Source organism: Artibeus jamaicensis, unplaced genomic scaffold, assembly GCF_021234435.1.
Source record: "Artibeus jamaicensis isolate MK-2021 breed Jamaican fruit bat unplaced genomic scaffold, CSHL_Jam_final contig_1028, whole genome shotgun sequence".
In the NCBI taxonomy this organism is placed as follows: Eukaryota; Metazoa; Chordata; class Mammalia; order Chiroptera; family Phyllostomidae; genus Artibeus; species Artibeus jamaicensis.
In genome coordinates this window covers 7,263,868-7,284,654 of record NW_026521201.1, presented here as the reverse complement: position 1 = coordinate 7,284,654, position 20,787 = coordinate 7,263,868, and the positions used below count along the sequence as shown (strand labels likewise).

The 20,787-nt window shown below is 43.6% G+C and overlaps 1 protein-coding gene across 1 annotated transcript in view; it reads right to left on the bottom strand.

Moving 5' to 3' along the window:
• Positions 1–3,114: 3,114 nt before the first annotated feature.
• Positions 3,115–20,787, bottom strand: part of WNT5B (Wnt family member 5B) — a 152,309-nt gene continuing 134,636 nt past the window's right edge. The window contains exon 5 of the mRNA XM_037139812.2: positions 3,115–7,076. Within this exon, the coding sequence (XP_036995707.2) occupies positions 6,618–7,076 (459 nt within the window). The 3' untranslated portion in view covers positions 3,115–6,617. The remainder of the gene's footprint in view (positions 7,077–20,787) is intronic.

The following is a 20,787-nucleotide window of genomic DNA, read 5'->3' as shown; positions in this document are numbered from 1 at the left end:
AAAAGGCAGGCAGCAGGAAGGAGAAAGCAAAGAATATGGATAACCCACACCCAAATTCTTATGCAATCTAGAAAATTAACTGTGAGGATTTGGTCTTTCATATTGTCTGACCCTCCTATGTGGGCTAAAATCTTCTTACTTTGGGAAAATTACCCATAGTGCTCATGTAAAATCAGGAATGAAAGCACCCTTTACCTCCTTTATTTATTGTATTAGTAGAAATACAATGCAGAGGTTCTTATATAATAAAGGGCCAACCATAATACTTCAAACTCACAGCTCAGGTGGCCCTTTTCAGCTCCCCAGAATGCCTCTAGAGATATGAACTTTGTCATCACTAGCCAACCAGAGAGCAGGGATTTCCAATGAAGACAGACAATTCATGTTCTGCAGCATCTCAGTCAGAAGTGGTGAGTTATTTTATATTTTTTACATACTGCATACCTCAAGTACCTCTCCATTTCCCCATCAAAGCTAATGAAAAACATTCGTTCCTGTGTGCATGGGTGTGTGTGTGTGTGCACACGCACTTACACCCCCTTGACGTGCACGTGCACACGCACGCAGAGGGTCTCCCAAAATACACATAACCAGTTCGGTGGAGGCTGGCAATACATCAGAGCCTGTTTGAAAAGAGAAATAACTATTTCCCCCCACCCTTTCAGGATGGTTGTGGCTCTCTGCCCAAGAAATAGGCTTATTTGATATGCTATTGCTGCCATAAGAGCTACATCTTGTGGAGCAAGAGCCATTAAAGATGTGTTGCTAGTTCTTGGAACTCCAGGGCATGACAAAGCTTAAATAAGAACGTAATGATGTAAGCCCTGGCTGAGTAGCTCAGCTGATTACAGCATTGTCCCAGTACACCAAGGTTGCAGGTTTGACCCCCATCAGGGCACATACAAGGAATAATCAATAAATGAAAAACAAACCAACAATAAATTGCTTTCTCTCTCTCCCCCTCCCTCCCTCTCTCTCTCTCTAAAAAATAATAAAAATGATTTAAGATAGGAAGCAGGGCAGAATTTCAGAAGCAATAACCAACTCAGGGTTTTAACAGAAGTAGCAAGTTTTGTTTTCACATCAAAGAATGAAAAGTGGTTGACCACTGAGTTCTGCAAATCAGGGTTTCCAATGCAAGTTCTTGAGACTTTCATTAAAACACCTTTGTGAAGAGGCCTGCCCTGGTCTTAACTCTGGCTGTGACTGCCTTCCTACCCTCTCATCTCCTCTTAAATGGAGACAGTCAGGCATATCTTTCTCCTAACTTTATCTTGAAGACAAGGTGAATACACACAAACAGCTAAGCAAATATTTCCTTACTATAGTCATAATGGATCTGCGGGCTTATGCATGACAGGATGCATACCTAGGTCAGGTATGCATACCAGTCCCAGGAAGAGGATGGAGGTGGAACATCCCCAGGCAAGTCAGTTCTGCTCTGTGGCAGACGCCCTTGCCCTTCTCATCAGAAAGGCTCCCCAGAGTGGCCAGAACTGCTTGGTCCAGGCATTACATCCAATGCAATGATCTTTCCATTAGACAACATGTTAACAATAATCCATGTCAGGTATGGGGATCCTGCACAGGACGGTCCAGAACCCTGGGCTGGCCTGCAGGACCTGCCTCCTTGCAGATCTTGGGCTGGCTCTAATGATAGGAAGTCCAGTGCAGTTTCTGGACTACCAGCATGTTGTCTCAGGTCCTCGTGAAAGGTACGAACAATAGTCCCTGCTCCAACCCAAACCAACTGAACAAGAATTTCTGGTGTTGGAGGCCTCTGCATTTTTATAACACCCTAAGGTTTGGGAACTACTCAAGGCATGGAGTTCCTTACCTGTGGAGAGCTGACTGCCACATTCTCTCCCCGCTCGAACCTTTGATGGCCCTGTGCAGAGCTAATATTTTTAGGTTGGTCTCCATATTCTGCAGCCACGTGCCTACAGCATTACAGGTCACTTTACAGACAGCTGCCAATTCACCAGGATTTAACAAGTATGTGACAGCAAGTATAACTTCATCCCAACCCACACTGAAAATTGTTTCCTAACCCTGGTTATCAGTGGATGCAACAGTCACACTGGTGTTTGAACATATGACTTGCTCCCTACACCAGAAAGACACATTCAATATTCACCCCATCCCTTGCCATGGCTCTGCTGGAAGACCTCAACATAATAGGGATGGCCCATCTCCCTTCATGAACACAGAAGTTACTTTTTAGGATTGTGGACAAGTCACTCTCAACTAATTTCCTATAGTTTGTAAGGACAAATTGCATTTCAGCTCTTAAACACTTTGAGCACCTGATACAAGGTAACTCTCTACTCTCCTCCTCTCCTCGCCTCTTCAAGTAATGCGGCAAAGAGCAGTAACACCAGCCAGTGTTTCAGAACCTGCATTATCACTGCTGGTCCATGTGGCCGATACTTTATTTGGTTAAATGCTAACTAATGAAGCCACGGACATGGTTTTGATCTTTTGCAGTCCAGCTGACTTCAAGCACCTTCTTTCGTGAACCACCCATCTTGACAATGTTAACCAAAAGAGTCTGAGTAACAATGTGAAGACCAGTTACTGGTTTTTGTGGGGTTTTTTTTTTGGTTTTTAGGAGTGTTTTCTTTTTAAAAAAATATATTTTATTGATTATGCCATTACAGTTGTTCTATTTCCCCCCTTCATTCCCCTCCACCCTGCACACCCCTCCCCCACCATCCCCCCTTTAGTTTATGTCCATGTGTCTCAAGTTCTTTAGATTCTATATTTCCCATACTATTCTTGCCCTTCCCCTATTTTCTACCTACCATCTATGCTACTTATTTTCTGTACCTTCTCCCCCCTTCTCCTTCTCCAACTCCCCTGTTGCTAACCCTCCATGTGATCTTCATTTCTATGGTTCTGCTCCTGATCTAGCTGTCCTCTTAGTTTGCTTTTGTTTTAGGTGTGGTTCTTAATAACCATGAGTTTGCTGTCCTTTCACTGTTCCTGTTTTTTATCTTCTTTTTCTTAGATAAGTCCCTTTAACATTTCATATAATAAGGGCTTGGTGATGATGAACTCCTTGAATTTGATCTTATCTGAGAAGCACTTGATCTGCCCTTCCATTCTAAATGAAAGCTTTGCTGGATAGAGCAATCTTGGATGTAGGTCTTTGGATTTCATGACTTGGAATACCTCTTTCCAGCCCCTTCTTGCCTGTAAGGTCTCTTTTGAGAAATCAGCTGACAGTCTGATGGGAACTCCTTCATAGGTGACTGTCCCCTTATCTCTTGCTGCTTCTAGGATTCTCTCCTTCATTTTAATCTTGGCTAATGTAATAATGATGTGCCTTGGTGTGTTCCTCCTTGGGTCGAACTTCTTTGGGACTCTCTGAGCTTCTTGGATTTCCTGGAAGTCTATTTCCTTTGCCAGATTGGGGAAGTTCTCCTTTATTATTTGTTCAAATAAGTTTTGCACTTGTGGCTGTTCCTCTTCCCCTTCTGGTACCCCTATAATTCGGATGTTGGAACGTTTAAAGATGTCCTGGAGGTTCCTAAGCCTCTCATTTTTTTTTGAATTCTTGTTTCTTCATTTTTTCTGATTGATTGTTTCTTTCTTCCTTCTGGTCCACTCCTTTGATTTGAGTCCCATTTTCCTTTCCATTACTATTGGTTCCCTGTGCATTTTGTTTCATTTCACTTAGTGTTGCCTTCATTTTTTCATCTTATTTGTAATTAAAAGCAACCAGTTCTGTGAGCATCCTGATCACCAGTGTTTTGAACTGTGCATCTGAAAGTTTGGCTATTTCTTCATCGCTTAGATTAATTGGCTCTGGGGCTCTGAGTTGTTCTCAAGTCATGTTTTGATCTGTTAGTGCCTGTTATGTATGAGGAGTGGAGCCTTAGTTGTTCACCAGGGCAGGGCCATCCAGGTCACTGGTTTGTGATGCTGTATGTGGGGGCGGGGTCAGAGAGGGACAATGGCTGTTCCCTCTGCTGCTTCCTGCCATTGGGGCCTGCGAGGTCCATCTCACTGCTAGCTCCTTCACCAGTTTATCTGAGTGTGAATGGGTGACCTCAATCAGCCTTCAGTGGGTCCACCCGCTTCTCCACACCTGGGATCCACCCACCGCTGCTGGCCCACCTGGGTGGAGTACCCGGGTGAGTCCAGTGGATCTTTCCTGGCCGACCCCGCTCTGCTGCTGGCTCTGCCCCTCTTACCGGTTTGGCTGAAGGGTTCATTGTTGTCAGACTTCCGTGTAGTTCAATTTTCTGTGGTTTGGCTGCATTTTTGTTGCTAAAACTTTGTTGTTTTTAAACTTGGTTGTGTGAGAAGGTGCAGTGCTTCCACCTACGCTGCCATCTTGGCGTCGTAAGTCCTCCAGTTACTGTTAAAATGACCCTACATCTGATAGTCTGATGTCAAGTCAGAAGGTTCCTCTTTAAATACTAAAGATACAAGTAGTATTTATGGCCATGGATAGACTCAGACACAATAATCTCTTTTGGATTATTTTGCAGAATTAGTTGTTCATTACAACTCAAATTAGTTCCATAATTCCATTATTTTCCCAGAAATAAACTTTTCTAGGACAAAACTGATCTTTATGTGGTTACTGGCTTACCTGAAGGCTGGTTACTCCAGTGGAGCCAGGCTCAATGTCTCTCCTAGTAACTGCTTCCTCCTTTTCTTGGAGATAACAGCTCCCTCCCTGGACCCCCAGGCTCTGCCTTACACTCTCTTACTGGCCCCTGCTACTGAAGTCCAAGCCTGGAGTTGGCCACATTCAGAAATCCTGCAAAGAGCATCCCGTCACCTGTGCTTTTCTGAGGATCCAGAAAACAAACCACAGTTAACTCAGTAGGCTGTAATTGGAGGAAGAAGGGAAAGGGTAGGTAACTGTGAGGCTTATACTTAAATCTCCAAATTCTTTTGTTTATAATAGTAATATTAATAGCTACCACTTAGTGAGTTTTTTATCTTTATCTGATATGTTTATTAATTTTATTTTATTTATTTTTAAAAGACTTTATTTATTTATATTTTTTAGAGAGGGGGAGGGAGGGAAAAAGAGGGGGAGAGAAACAGGAGTGGTTGCCTCTTGTGCACCCCCTGAACTGGGGATCTGGCTTGCAACCCAGGCATGTGCCCTGATTGGGAATCGAACTGGCAACCCTTTGGATCGCAGTCTGGCACTCAATCCACTGAGCCTCACCAGCCAGGGCTGTTTATTGATTTTAGAGAGAAAAGAAGGGAGGGAGAGAGCGAGCAAATCATCCATGTGAGAGAGAAACCTCAGTCTCTGATACATGCCCCAACCAAGAATCGAACCCCCATCCACATATGTGCCCTGACCAGGAATCAAACCCACAACCTTTGGTGTATGGGACAATACTCCATCCAACTGAGCTACTTGGCCAGAGCCATTTATTGAGTATTTAACTTTGTGTTGGCTGTTGGGGACAGCACTTAAATGCATTACCCTATTCAATTCTCTTAACATCCTCTGTTTCTGCCTCTGATTACCGAACTAGAGCTCTGAAATGTCCCAATTTCCTTACCCTTTTCCATATGTATACCATGTATCAGGGTTCTAAGGATTAGGTCAAAATAAGAGGAGACTCATAAAAGGTAATCAAGTGTCCAAATAAAGAAAGGGAGAAAAACTTCAGTGAAGGGTATTTAATGTCAGAGAGAAAATGTACATCTGGGGCAGAGATTAAGAGACCATGCCAAGCTGGCCGAGCCTGACCTAGGTATGCATCCTGTCATGCATGAGGCCTCCACTGATGGAGGAAGTGACAGCAGCAGCATCATAAGGTTCCCTTCCCTGGGTGGGAGCATAGTGCAACATTCATTCAGTCTAGTCACATGCCTAGCTTTCTGCAACTCAGGCACAAATACTCAGTTCATGTCTTTCCTAACATGTCAGGCCCAAGGCCCCCTTTCCTCCTGGTGCAGGGAACTTGTGGCAGGTGACAGTGAACTGTTGGAGGGACAGTAATTCTCCCTGGAAAGACAGGCCAGGGAAGTGTGGGTCCTTTTGGAGTCACAGGTCAAAGACAACACCAGGCTGCTCCCATGCCTGCAAGTATGCACACAAATAAAAAGGCAGGAAAGCACTGGTCCTTTCACAGAGCCCATCAATGTTCTGGGTGAAACCCTGGAGATTTCAAGGTTTAAGTTGAGTTCCTGCTGCCTTCCACAGGGCCTCTGGGCCCAAAGGCTGAAGTCAAGTCCAGTCATCTACCTAGCAAAGGCTCCAGACTTCCAGACAGAATCATCTTCCCACCTAACCACCACCTCTCTCCTCAAGGAATAATGGATAGACAGTGAATATACCCAAGTCCCTACATCCTGAGAGTCACCACTGGAGAAAGGGGAAGATGTCCCAGTGGCGACTCTCACCCACTGAGATCTGAGAACCCCTTTGTCCCACCCACTGAGATCTGAGAACCAGCAAAGTCCAAATCTCAAAGATCTTTAACGTCTCTTAAATAGGCTTTTCCTTTCCATTTTTTCCTTTTAATTATCACCCATCCATTCATTTATACAAATATAAAATATATTTACATATTTTTATATACTATAATCTTCTGTGAGGCAGAGTAGAGAGGAGGCCAGGAGCCTGGCCCCAGCTACTTGCAGACGTGCTGGTCGACGACCTCCATGCACTTCCTGCACTTGACAAAGCAGCACCAGTGGAACCTGCAGTGGCAGCGCTCCACCTGGACGCTCTTGAACTGGTCATAGCCACGGCCGCAGCACATGAGCTCACAGCCGTCCATGCCCTCCGAGGTCTTGTTGCAGAGGCGGCCCTGGGTGCCCAGGGAGCCCGTGGTCTCGTTGTGCAGGCAGTAGTCAGGGCTGGGGTCCACGTACACCAGGTCCTCCAGGGTGGGCTGGTTGAAGCGGCTGTTGACCAGCTCCAGCTTGCCTTTGCGGGTGATGCGCATGGCGGCAGCGCTGTCATACTTCTCCTTCAGCTGGTCTCCCACCTTGCGGAACTCTGCCAACTGGAGCCAGCAGGTCTTGAGGCTGCAGGACCCAGAGACGCCATGGCATTTGCAGGCTACATCTGCCATCTTATACACAGCCTGAGGGAGGAGAAAGAAGAACATAAGAAGGAGAGCCCTTGATGGAAGATGTCAAAATGGTGGATATAAGGGCCACAGGCAAGTACAGAACAGAGCTGACAGGGGAGGAGGAGGATTTTTTCAATTGTAACAACGATCTTTCCAGCTCACATTGACAGCAGTTAAGGGAGCCTTACAACTAAACATGTTGGCAAGGCATGCAGTAGTCTGACCCGCCACGAGGGTGGCATGAGGTGCTTGCATGTCCTACTTTCCCCATTTCTTATTACTTGAAATTTGTCACAATAAATTTCTATCTTGATCTTAAAAAAAACAACAAAACCCAACAAAATATGTCTAGCTTTCACACGATGTGGAACACCAGGAAGAAAACAGAATCCAGTAGATTCTGTTTATCCAGTCAATACAGGTAAGCCTGTAACAGAAATTGCTGGTAGGGCCCTGGTTAGCCAAAGCTGTCCCAGTCCTGACACATACCCTATGAATTTAAAAGTCATTTTAATTAAACAAGCAAACAAGAACATCGTATTATTTAAAGATTTTATTCATTTATTTTTAGAGAAAGGTTACAGAAAGGAGGGAGAAAGAGAGGAGAGGAACATCAATGTGTAGGTGCCTCTCATGCGCTCCTTACTGGAGACCCAGCCTGAAACCCAGGCCCGTTCCCTGACGGGAATCAAACTGGCTACTCTTTGGTTCATAGGCCAGCACTCAATTCACTAAGCCATGCCAGCCAGGGCTAAATAACTAAAAATTAAAAGAATAAAAATAATAAAGAATTCAGTGGTCATTAATGCCAGAGTCATCAGGAGCCTTACCATAGACCATATCACATCTGATACCCATGGGAGAGGGGGTGATGGTGGGGAGAAAGGAGCATGGCCCATGGAATGGAGCAGCAGGCTGGTGGGTCCATCTGTAGGGGTGATTCATCTGAAATCAAATCTACCCTGGAAGTCACTGAATCACAACAATGTGGAGTGGATTTGAAGTTGGGTTATCCCAGATCAAAATGTAAAAGCCAAAGTAGACCAGCTCTGGGTGGTGTGACTCAGTGGATTGAGTGCTGGCCTGCAAACTGAAAGATCGCCAGTTCAATTTCCAGTCAGGGCACATGCCTGGTCCCCAGTTGGGGGCACATAAGAGACAACCAATTGATGTATCTACCGCACATCAATGTTTCTATTCCCCTCCTTCTCCCTCTCTTCCCCTCAAAAAATAAATAAAATCTTAAAAAAAAAAAAGAGTAGACCAGAAGCTGTTTACAAAGTGCTTTCTAATGAAAGTATACTGAGGCATTGTGTCAAATACCCCTAGCTGCAGGCACAGGGTGCCAACAGCAGAATAAAAGTGTGAGCCCACCACAGAACAATTTCCTACACCACAGTTATAGCCACCACTGAGTAAGGACTCATCTCTCAAGGGCTTTTCTCAGATTTCTTCTCAAGATGGCCCAGATTGTGTCTTTATTCAGCACTATGCAGATATCACTGCAGGCACATAATCATATTACTGTTGTGAAAATTCTTCCTGATGGTTTTTTCTTTTTTTGACATGGAATTATTCCCACTATTTTATAATGGAAAAACTGAAGTTCTAGAGGGCCTCAGTAACCTGTTCTGGGCCACCCAGAAGGAACTGAGAATGTCTAGCTCCTCTGAACTCAGTCTTGGGGCTTAAAAACAGCTTAGGGGGAAGAAGGTTCCCAAGGTTAAAGGCTCCCACACTTGGCAGGCATCTCCAGGCCCAAGGCATAAAGGAACCAATACCCCATTCCAACGGGCACTTCAAAGGCAGCCTGCAACTACCCTTGTGGCATACATCCCCAGGTCCAAGCTGGAGCCTGACATTCCTCAGGAAATGGCCCTTGGTTTAGACAGGGATGTCAGGCGTCTGACGCTGCTTGAAGGAGGAAGCATTAGAGGCCTAAAACTGTCTACCTTGCTGCTGACTAAGGGAACAAGGTAAGTATCTCCACTGGGAGCAAACACTTAGGGAGATTTGGCTAAAAAGAGTGAAAGCAAGACCTCACAGAGCAAGGACAAAAATTTTTTTAAAGATTTTATTTAGTTTCTTTCAGAGAGAGGGAGGGAAACATCAATGTGTGAGAGATACATCCATTGGTTACCTCTCAGATGCCCCTAACTAGGGACCTGGCCCTGCAACACAGGCATGTACCCTGACTGGGAATCGAACTGGTCACCCATCAGTTTGCAGGCTGCTATTCAATCCATAGAGCCACACCAGCCAGGGCAGGAAAGAAATTTTAGTGAAACAAAATCCAAGAGAAAGAGTATCACTGATCCTATTTAGACATTCATTCCATCCTTCCTCTAGGAAGGGAGACACTGTAGAAACATAGAATTTAGATTTTAAAATATTTTTCTATTGATAATATATAGGTTCCTCCTATAGGAGAAGGGGGAGGGGGACACCCCAATTTTTTACCCTTTCTGATAACTGAAAAAGCAATACGATGTTTTTAAAAATGTTTTTAGTTCTACATCTGGTCCCAGGCGAACCTCTAAGTCCTCTTCAATTCTACCCGATGGTGTGATGGAGCTTGGTAACTGACAGGAATATCACATGGACTAGGCCACTTTTTCTTTTCCTTTTTTTTTTTTTTTTTAAGATTTTTACTTTTTACTTTTAGAGAGAGGAGAAGGGGAAAAGAAAGAAAGACAGAAACATCGATGTGAGAGTAACATTGATTGGTTGCCTCTAGCTTGTGCCCCAAATGGGGACTGAACCCACAACCCAGGCATGTGCCCTGACTGGGAATTGAACTGGTGACATTTCACTCTGTGGAACAATGCTCAACCAACTGACAGAGCAGATTAAGCAGCTTTTCACTGGAAAATGCTTGGGAGCCCTTGAGTGACCAGGCAATATCAACCTGTTGCTCTTGCCATTGAGATCTAAAATTGATTCACTAGAGACTCTTAAAGGCCAAGAGAAATTTCTTGTAAAGTACATTCAAGATTTACTCTGTGGTCAAGATGTCAAATCCTAGATATTCCATTAAAAAAATACCTGGTTATAAAATACGTGGTCAGGGACTTTCCCATTCCTGCCACCATTTAGTCTTTTCTGTGGAACTTTTTGTGTAGGTGTGAGGTGAATGCCTGTGGCCTCAGATAATGACTGATGGGTGAGGCCTGTTCCCTGGGAACAGTGTGAAAAACAGGGACAAGAATTCCCAACTCAGAGGATCCAAGATGGTGGTAGAGTAGGTGGGTGTACAGTCACCTTTTCCCAGGATCAAACTGGAATTACAATTAAAATATAGAGCAAGCAAACTGAATAACCAACTGAAGACTGGCTGAACAGAAGTCTTATAAACAAGGATTTACAGAAGAAGCCACAGTGAGTCTAGTAGGAAAGGAGGAGATAGGCAAAGGGCTGGCCCAACTCTTACAGGTGGCAGCTGAGATTCCAGGATATCTCAGCTGTGGGGGTTCCATCTGAGAAGTGTGCGGTCTCAGCCCCAAGCTGAGCTCTCTAGCCCAGAGACCAGAGCTAAAAAGAGTCACCCATGTAACATGTGGCTGTGAAAATCTGTCTGCAAGAAAGAGACAGGAGCTTAGTGGAAACACAGGTGCCTTCTTAAAGGGCCAACACACCAAATCTCATTTGTAGCCACTAACTCACCCTGGGCAATGGTAGAAGGAGTGTGGAGTAATCTAGGACCCTGTGAGGAGAGACAGGTTTGTGGCTTTGGAGTGAGAAGCTGAAGGGAAGCAGCCAGAATCCCTGTGCTGAGTTCCTCTCCCACACTGCAGACACTACCTTTCTTGTGTAGAGCTCTCCCCTTCCTGCAGCATGAGCTTGGAGGACAGCAATAGTTCCACTATCTGGACTCCCTCTCACTCCATCCTGTGCAGCTTGTACCCTGCTGAGGTGTCAATGGCCTGGGTGGGAAGGCAGAGGTCTCAGCAGACTCAGGGGGTATGAGTGAGTAAGTTGGGTGGCTTTGGAGCAGGGATCATTGCTACCACTTTCACACGAACCTGACTGGTGTCTCCCCCTCACAAAAAATCTGATTGCCCCACCCTCTGGGTTCTTGGTGGCCCAACTCTCCCAACTACTGCTGGTTCTACCCTGCGAAGATCTGAGCAGAATCTGAAACTGAGTTGTGTGGTTCTAGGGCAGAGGCCAATCCTGTTACATTTTCCCAAGCCTGACCAGCATCCCCCTCACCAGAGCTCTCCTAGACTTACCTTCCTAGTTCTTGGAAGCCATGACTTACCTTCCTAGTTCTTGGAAGCCATGCCCAGCTGAGATTGGGCTCCTGGCAGGATCTGGGAGGCTGAGGTTTGTGGTTCTAGGATGGGGACCATTTCCCCTTGTACACCCGACTGGTACAGAGCCCTCCCTCCACACAGCCAAATTTTGCTCTGTTTGAGCCTGATAAACTCTTCCGATCTCACCCTGAGGACTCCCTAAGACCCCAATCCACCACAAAGGTATGTGAGCACCTAGAAGGTGGCAGCTAAACTTGGTATACCTAGAGACATTTGCTGAGTGGCCTGAGACCCAGCATTGGCACCAAGTTTGAACCTGTATCAATCTGATGAACACATTTGCCCCTACCTAGTGACTCACTGGGAAACTACTTCATGCAATTTGAATAGCACCAAAGGCTTTTTTAGTGACTGAGCTGAGGAGGCAGCTGGCAGGCAGGGTCAGGTAGAAGTGGATCTCAGGGTGCCTTGGGACTTTTGCTGACCTTCCCCTGGGCCCAGTGCTGGTTAAAGCCAGATTTGGTGAGCAGCTTGATCCTTATTGCACACATGCAGGCCCAGCAGAGGCAGTGACAAACTGTGGATTACTGTGTACCTCCGAACAGGATGGCCAGGGACAGTCACCAGCAGCATCTGGTGCAGCACAGGACTGCACCAGAGTCCCTCCCAAGAGGTCCCGGAACCAATATACCCAGTGGCCAGCTTCAGACAATCTAAGAGCAGTATCCATTAAGCTTCACATGTGGCATATGCAAAGGGAGATCTAGACAGGCACCAGATCCTGCTGAGCTGAATTCTACTTTGTGTGCTCAGAACCTGAACAGCAGCTCATACAATGTAGTCTGGGTTGACACTCATAGCCAGCTAGCCTGAGGGTAGAACCCCTGCACAAATGGGTCAATAGCAGTCAAGACCCAATTACAACAAGAGGGCCCACATAATCTACACAAAGGTTATCCTGGGAGTACTCAGTTCAGGTAATCAATTAGACTGTGCTGCTGGGTCCCACAGGACACCTACTACATATGGTAAATCTACCAAGACTGGAACTCATAACAGATCTACCTAATACAGAGAACCACAAGAAGCAGCCAAACTTGGGAGGCAAAAAAACATATCCCAAATGAAAGAATAGGAGAAATCTAAACAAATGAACAAACAATCAAACAAACCCTAAATGTAATGGAGGCAAGTAATTTATTAGATACATAGTTTACAAAAATGGTTATAAGGATGCTCAAGGAACTTAGTGGGAACTACAAAACCATGAAAAAAGACACAGAAACCATAAAAAGGAACCAGTTAGAAATGAAAAATACAATATCTGAAATGAAGAATACACTCGAAGGATAAACAGTAGGTTGGATGAAGCAGAGGATCAATCAGCATTTTGGAAAACAAGGTAGCAGAGAACACATAATCAAAACAGCAAGAAGAAAAAAAAGTGAGGATAGTTTAAGGGACCTTTGGGACAATACAAAGCATAACAATATTTGCATTATTGGGATACCAGAAGAAGAAAAAGAACAAGGGATTGAGAATGTATATAAAGAAATAATGACAGAAAACTCCCCTGATGTGGAGAAGAAAAAAGACATACAAGTCCAGGAAGTTCAGAGGTCCCAAACAAGATGAACCCAAAGAAGCCCATACCACGACACATCAAAATTGAAAGGACAGGGGAATTCTGCCAAGATGGCAGCGTAGGTGGAAGCACTGCACCTTCTCACACAACCAAGTTTAAAAACAACAAAGTTTTAGCAACAAAAATGCAGCCAAACCACAGAAAATTGAACTACACGGAAGTCTGACAACAACGAACCCTTCAGCCAAACCAGTAAGAGGGGCAGAGCCAGCAGCAGAGTGGGGTCGGCCAGGAAAGAGCCACTGGACTCACCCGGGTACTCCACCCAGGTGGGCCAGCAGCGGTGGGCGGATCCCAGGTGTGGAGAAGCTGGTGGACCCACTGAGTGCGCAAGACATTGGACCCACTGAGAGCAGACCGTGGTCACACATTTGCACACAGATAAACTGGTGAAGGAGCTAGCAGTGGTAAGACGGACCGCGCAGGCCCCAGCGGCGGGAAGAGGCAGAGGGAACCGCCATTGCTCCCTCTCTGACCCCACCCCCACATACAGCATCACAAACCAGTGACCTGGGTGGCCCTGCCTTGGTGAACAACTAAGGCTCCACTCCTCATACATAACAGGCACTAACAGATCAAAACATGACTTGAGAACAACTCAGAGCCCCTGAGCCAATAAATCTAAGCGATGAAGAAATAGCCAAACTTTCAGATGCACAGTTCAAAACACTGGTGATCAGGATGCTCACAGAACTGGTTGATTTTAGTTACAAATAAGATGAAAAAATGAAGGCAACACTAAGTGAAATGAAACAAAATGCGCAGGGAACCAATAGTGATGGAAACAAATCTGGGACTGAAATCAATGGAGTGGACCAGAAGGAAGAAAGAAATGACCAAACAGAAAAGAATGAAGAAACAAGAATTCAAAAAAAAAAAAAATGAGGAGAGGCTTAGGAACCTCCAGGACATCTTTAAACATTCCAACATCCGAATTATAGGGGTACCAGAAGGGGAAGAGGAACAGCCACGAGTGGAAAACTTATTTGAACAGATAATAAAGGAGAACTTCCCCACTCTGGCAAAGGCAATAGACTTCCAGGAAATCCTGGAAGCTCAGAGAGTCCCAAAGTTCGACCAAAGAAGGAACACACCAAGGCACATCATCATTACATTAGCCAAGATTAAGATGATGGAGAGAATCCTAGAAGCAGCAAGAGCTAAGAGGACAGTCAGCTACAAAGGAGTTCCCATCAGACTGTCAGCTGATTTCTCAAAAGAGACCTTACAGGCAAGAAGGGGCTGGAAAGAAGTATTCCAAGTCATGAAATCCAAAGACCTACATCCAAGATTGCTCTATCCAGCAAAGCTTTCATTTAGAATGGAAGGGCAGATCAAGTGCTTCTCAGATAAGATCAAATTCAAGGAGTTCATCATCACCAATCCCTTATTATATGAAATGTTAAAGGGACTTATCTAAGAAAAGGAAGATAAAAAACAGGAACAGTGAAAGGACAGCAAACTCATGGTTATTAAGAACCACACCTAAAACAAAAGCAAACTAAGAGGACAGCTAGATCAGGAGCAGAACCATAGAAATGAAGATCACATGGAGGGTTAGCAACAGGGGAGTTGGAGAAGGAGAAGGGGGGAGAAGGTACAGAAAATAAGTAGCATAGATGGTAGGTAGAAAATAGATAGGGGAAGGGCAAGAATAGTATGGGAAATATAGAATCTAAAGAACTTGAGACAGGTGGACATAAACTAAAGGGGGGGGGAATGGTGGGGGAGAGGTGTGCAGGGTGAAGGGGAATGAAGGGGGAAATAGAACAACTGTAATGACACAATTAAGAAAATATATTTAAAAAAATTAAAAGACAAAATGTTAAAGACAAAAAGAAGATCTGAAAAGCAGCTAGAGAAAGGTAATTACATATAATGGAGCTCCCATAAGAATGTCAGCTATTTCTCAAGAGAACCATTTCAGGTGGAAAGAACTGGTCTGAAATCTTCGAAGTGACGAAAAGCAAGGACCTACAACCAAGACTGTTTTACTCAGCAAGGCTATCATTTAAATTTGAAGGAGAAATAAAGAGCTTCCCAGACAAGAAAAAGCTAATACAGTTCGTTCCCACAAAAACAGTATTACAAAAAATGTTATAGGGTCATAGTGGTGGCATAAGTAAACACAACTTGCCTCCTCACAAAACCACATAAAAATTACAGCTAACCTATAGAATAACCATCATTCAGAAATATCGGAAATTGAGCTGAATGGAAGTCCTACAGCTACAGAATTCAATAAGAAACCACGTCAAGGCTGGTAGGAGGGATGGAGACATAGAATGGGCTAGTCCCACACCCACATGTGGCAAATAAAAATTGGGAGGGATACCTCAGGAGCAAGGGGTCACAGCCACACACCAGGCCTGCCAGCCCAGGGTTCAAGTTCAAGGAAGGAAGTCCTCATAACTTCTGGCTATAAAAAACAGTGGAAACTGAGGCTGTGAAAGAGAGAAACTGCTGGAATCCCAGCAGTTCTTCTTAAAGGCACCACACACAGACTCACTTGGACTTACTCCCTCTGAGCTTCAGTATTGGGGAAGGAGATTGAAAGCCATAAGAGACATATGGGAAAGAAATGAACTGTTTGGCATCTGATTGAAGGGCAAGAGCTGGGGGACAGTTTTCTCTCAGAGGAAAGGCCATTGTTCCTTTTCTCAGCCCTCCCCCCACACAGTCAACAGGCAGGTGCCATATCTGAGACTCCATCAACCTGGTTTACACTGTTCACCCCACCATGGTCATTCACTGAAGCGCTGTTCCACCCATATTTCAAGCCCACCCAAGTTGTTTCCAGTGGCTTTCTCATGTGAATGGCTTGTCTTGACTAATGCTTCAGACTTTCCTAAATTCTGAAACAAGCAGCATTTGGCTTCAGCAAGCCCTGTACTTCTTGCTAAGTTGTTCCAAGCTAGCACTAGTAGCAGCCAGCATTAGTTCATAGCTTGGCCTCTTCTGGGTACCTCCAAGCCCAAAACAAGTAGCAACCACCTGCAGGTCACTTTGTACCTAGTACTCTGTGACCCTGGTCAGAACACAGGCAGTCACTGACCTTGAATGTGCTAACAGCAGTCAAGGCTCAATTACAAGAGAAGAGGGTACACAGTCCACACAAAGGGCACACCTTGAGTACCCAGCTTGGGTAATAGGGGAGGCTGTGCTACTGGACCCTATAGGACATCTACTACATTAGGCCATGCTACCAAGACAGGGAGTCATGGCAGCTCTACCTAATACATAGAAACAAACATAGGGAGGCTGCCAAAATGAGCAGACAAATAAACATGGCCCAAATGACAACACAGAACAAAACACCAAGAAAAAAATACATAATAGAGAAAAGCAATCTATCAGATGCAGAGTTCTAACAATGCTCAAGGAACTTAGTAAGGACCTCACCAGCATTAAAAAGATCCAGTGAGAAACAAAGGATACATTAATTGAAATAAAGAACAATTTACAGAGAAACCACAGTGGAGTGGATGAAGCCAAAAAATCAAATCAGTGACTGGAACATAAGAAAGCAAAAACAACCAATCAGAACAGCAAATAAAAAAATATCTCCTCCACCCCCCCAAAAAAAGATAGTGTAAGGAGCCTCTGGGACAACTTTAAGCATATCAACATTTACATCATAGGAATGCCAAAGGAAAAGAGAAAGAGCAAGAAATTGGAAAACTATTTGAAAAAATAATGACAGATAGCTTCCCTAACTTGTTGAAGGAAATAGACACACAAGTCCAAGAAGCACAGAGAGTCCCAAACAAGGTGGACCCAAAGAGGCCAACTCCAAGCCACATCAAAATTAAAATGCCAAAGCTTAAATTCAAAGACAGAATCTTAAAAGCAGTAAGAGAAAAGAAGTTAGTTACCTACAAGGGAGGCCCCACAAAACTGTCAGATGATTTCTCAAAAGAAACTTTGCAGGATAGAAGGGAAAGGCAAGAAAATTCAAAGTGATGAAAAGCAAGGACCTGCAAGCAAAATAGCACTACCCAGAAAAGCTACCATTTAGAATTGAAGGGCAGATAAAGAGCTTTCCAGACAAGAAAAAGCTAAAGGAGTTAGTTCATCATCGCCAAACCAGTATTATATGAAATGTTAAAGGATCTTCTTTAGGAGAAGAAGATAAAAAATATGAACAATAAAATGACACTAAACACATATTTACCAGCAATTGAATCAAAAAATAAACAAGCAAACAGAACAGAAACAGAATGATAGAGAGAACGTTTGGAAGGTTGCCAGATGGGAGGGGTGTTGGGGTATGGGTGAAAAAAGTAAGGGGATTAAGAAGTACAAATAGGTAGATACGGAATAGTCATGGGGATGTAAATTACAGCATAGGGAATAGAGTAGCCAAAGAACATATATACAAATAAAAAACTTAACTTTACACTTAAAGGAACTAGAAAAAGAACAAAAAACCAAGCCCAAAATTAGTAAAAGAAAGGAAATAATAAAGACCAGAGCAGAAATAAAATAGAGGTTGTGGCAGGCCTGGGACTGGAACTGGAGGAGTCATCTAGGGCAGCCCGCACACTCAGCGGTGGTAGGTGACCAGCGCGGGTAAGCAGCTTTCTCTCTTCCCATCTGGGCAGCGCCAGGCAGAAGACTGTCTGATTGAGTTTACACAGAGAGAAACAAGAACAAAGGGCCGTGTCCGTCTTCGAACTCTGTGGTCATCAGCCCGGGAGAATAGAGAGGCGCATTGTTGTCACCAATCTGGCTGGGGATTGGGCTGGGCTGAGAGGCAGGCTGTCGGGAGAGGCTTTTTTTTTTTTTTTTTAAGTGAACTGAGGTGCTCTCCTGGGAAGGCTTGGCTTGTGTCCCACACAGCCTGACAGAGAGGAAATACCAAGCCAGAGACCAAGGGGACCAGGCAGCCTGGCTGGTGCTCTGGAGCCCGCATCCCAGTCTGGAAGCCTGGCTGGCGCTCGCTGACAACCCAGCCCACGGACAGGTCCTGCTGCAACCAGAAAAACTGGTTTGGACACTTTAAAACCAACAAGGGAAGTTTTTTGTATGTTTTGTTTGGGGGGGTTGTTTGGAGTTGTTTTTTTTTAAATAATCTTATAGATTTTTAACTTTACTATTGCTTTATCTTTCAATACTTTAATCCTCTTCTTTCTTTTTTTCCAATTTTAGTCCCTCTTCTCTTCTTCCAAAACTTACCACTTTCTCCTCCCTTTTTTTTTGTGTTGTTTTCTTTTGATTGTTTGTTGCTTTGTTTTCTTTTACCCACAAGAGACACAAACAACTGGGAACTGCGAGAAGACCAGAGTGGGACCCAAGGAGAGGGCATCTCAACAACAGAGACAGAGAGACAAAGTTCACTTTGCTATAGCAGAGAAGCCACAAGTTGCTGCATATATGTATTATTATTTTTTCATCATTCTCACTTCTTTTATATTCTAATAGTATCTTTGTATTCCTCCTCCTCCTGTATAGGCTTCTTAGTCTTGGCAGGTTATATTGTATTATCTGACAGGTCTCCTCTGTTCTTTCCTCCACAATGTATTTCTAATTTTCTATACCTCATGCCTCTTGTTCTCCTTTAGCACACTACCCGAAGCTCTATACCCCCTATTCAGACAGATCTCATAGTGTTGGTCATGCGATTGTTGCTCTAATACTACTGTAAATAATAGCTGTTCTATATAACTGTAAATACTTCACAACGAATTTACCAGAACTTAGCCCACTTTACAAGTTCCTGAATTCTATTACTGGAGTAATTAACTCTACTTGATTACACACTACACCTATTTACTATTCCTTACTCTCACCTTACCTCAAAATCTGACTGTCTGCAACCTCACTGCTTTCTAGTTCCAACTCACAAGTCTTCCCTCCCCAACAAGAAGCTTATCTTTTGTCCATCCTTTCATAAAAGTGGCAAGTTGGGTTGAAGAATACGGTTAACACTATATATAGCCTAAAGATCGCATATCTCCTCTCTACCGGCTGTGACTGTAAATATCATAAAATACTGTTCTGCTATCATAAACCATTTTGCCTCCCCCTCCAACTGATCACACATACACTTAAAAATGAGTAGGTGGAAACAGAGAACATCAAGATACCTGAAGGAGTCTGCACCACTGAAATTCACTGGTATTCTACCACAGAAGTTCACACCATAAACCCAGGAAGTCAGAACAGATCAATTTTAGAAGCTGAGGCTAACAAGAAGAGTCTCAAACAATGGGAAGACAAAGAAACAATCCCCAAATGAAAGAAAAAGCAGAAGCTTCAAAAAGAATGTTAGATGAAATAGAGGCTAATCAACAATCAGATATTGAATTCAAAGCACTGGTTATCACGAAGTTCAAAGAGCTCACAATGAGCTACCAGAAACTACAGGACAGCTACAATGATCTCACCGCAAACTATATCAACATGAAAAAGAAAATAGAAATGATCAGCAAGGGACAAGAGAAAATGAAGAATACAATTTCTGAATTAAAGAACACAGCAGAAAGTTTCAAAAGTAGAATTGATTAGGCAGAGGATCAGATTAGCGAGTTGTAGGACAAAGCAGAAAACATCTCACAGAAAAAGCAAGAAAATGAAAAGAGGCTCAGAAAGAATGAAGAGGGATTAAGAGAAATGCAAGACAATATGAAACATAATAATATCCAAATAACAGGAATACCACAAAGAAAAGAAGAAGAATAAGGGATAGAAAACCTATTTGAAAGAGTAATGAGAGAAAATTTCCCCAATTTGATGAGAGAAAAAGTCACACAAATCCAGGAATCACAGAATCCCAATCAAGAGGAACCCAAGGAGGCCCACTTCAAGACACATCATCATTAAAATGGCAAAATTCCAAAACAAAGAGAGAATCTTAAAGGCAGCAAGGGAGAAAAAAGAAGTAACATACATGGGAGCCCCAAAAAGGATAGCTACTGACTTCTCAATGGAAACACTCCAAGCAAGAAGACAATGGCAAGAAATATTCCAAGTAATGAGAACCAGAGGCCTGCAACCAAGGTTACTTAACCCAGCAAGGCTCTCGATCAAGATAGAAGGCCAAATAAAAAGCTTCCAAGACAAAAGAGGTCTAAAAGAATATGCCTCCACCAAACCAGTCCTACAAGAAATACCAAAAGGACTGCTTTAAGGAAAGGAAGGAAAAGAGAGAGACAGGAACACAGGTACAAAAATAGCAATGAATAAGTACCTATCAATAATAACCTTAAACGTAAAAGGATTAAATGCTCCAATCAAAAGACACAGAATAGCTAAATGGATAAGAAAGCATGACCCAGACATATGCTGCCTACAAGAGATCCACCTCAGGACAAAACATCATCACAGACTAAAAGTGAAAGGTTGGAAACAGATCTTCCAAGCAAACGGACAAGAAAAAAAAGGTGGGGTAGCAATTCTCATATCAGACAAAATAGACTTCAAAAAAAGGGCCATAAAGAGAGACCCAGAAGGTCACTTCAAAATACTCAAGGGAAAAATCCACCAAGAAGACATTAACTTCATAAATATATACGCACTCAACATAGGAGCACCCAAATATATAGAGAAAATCTTACAGGACTTTAAGAAAGATATTGACAGCAACACAATTACAGTTGGGGATTTTAACACCCCACTGTCAAAAATGGACAGATATTCCAAACAAAATATGAACAAAGATATTGCGGCATTAAACAACACCCTAGATGAAATGGACTTCACTGATATATATATATAGAGCCCTTCATCCCAAAGAAGCTAAATACACATTCTTTTCAAATGCACATGGAACATTCTCAAAGACAGACCACATGACTGGACAAAAAACGAGCCTCAAAAA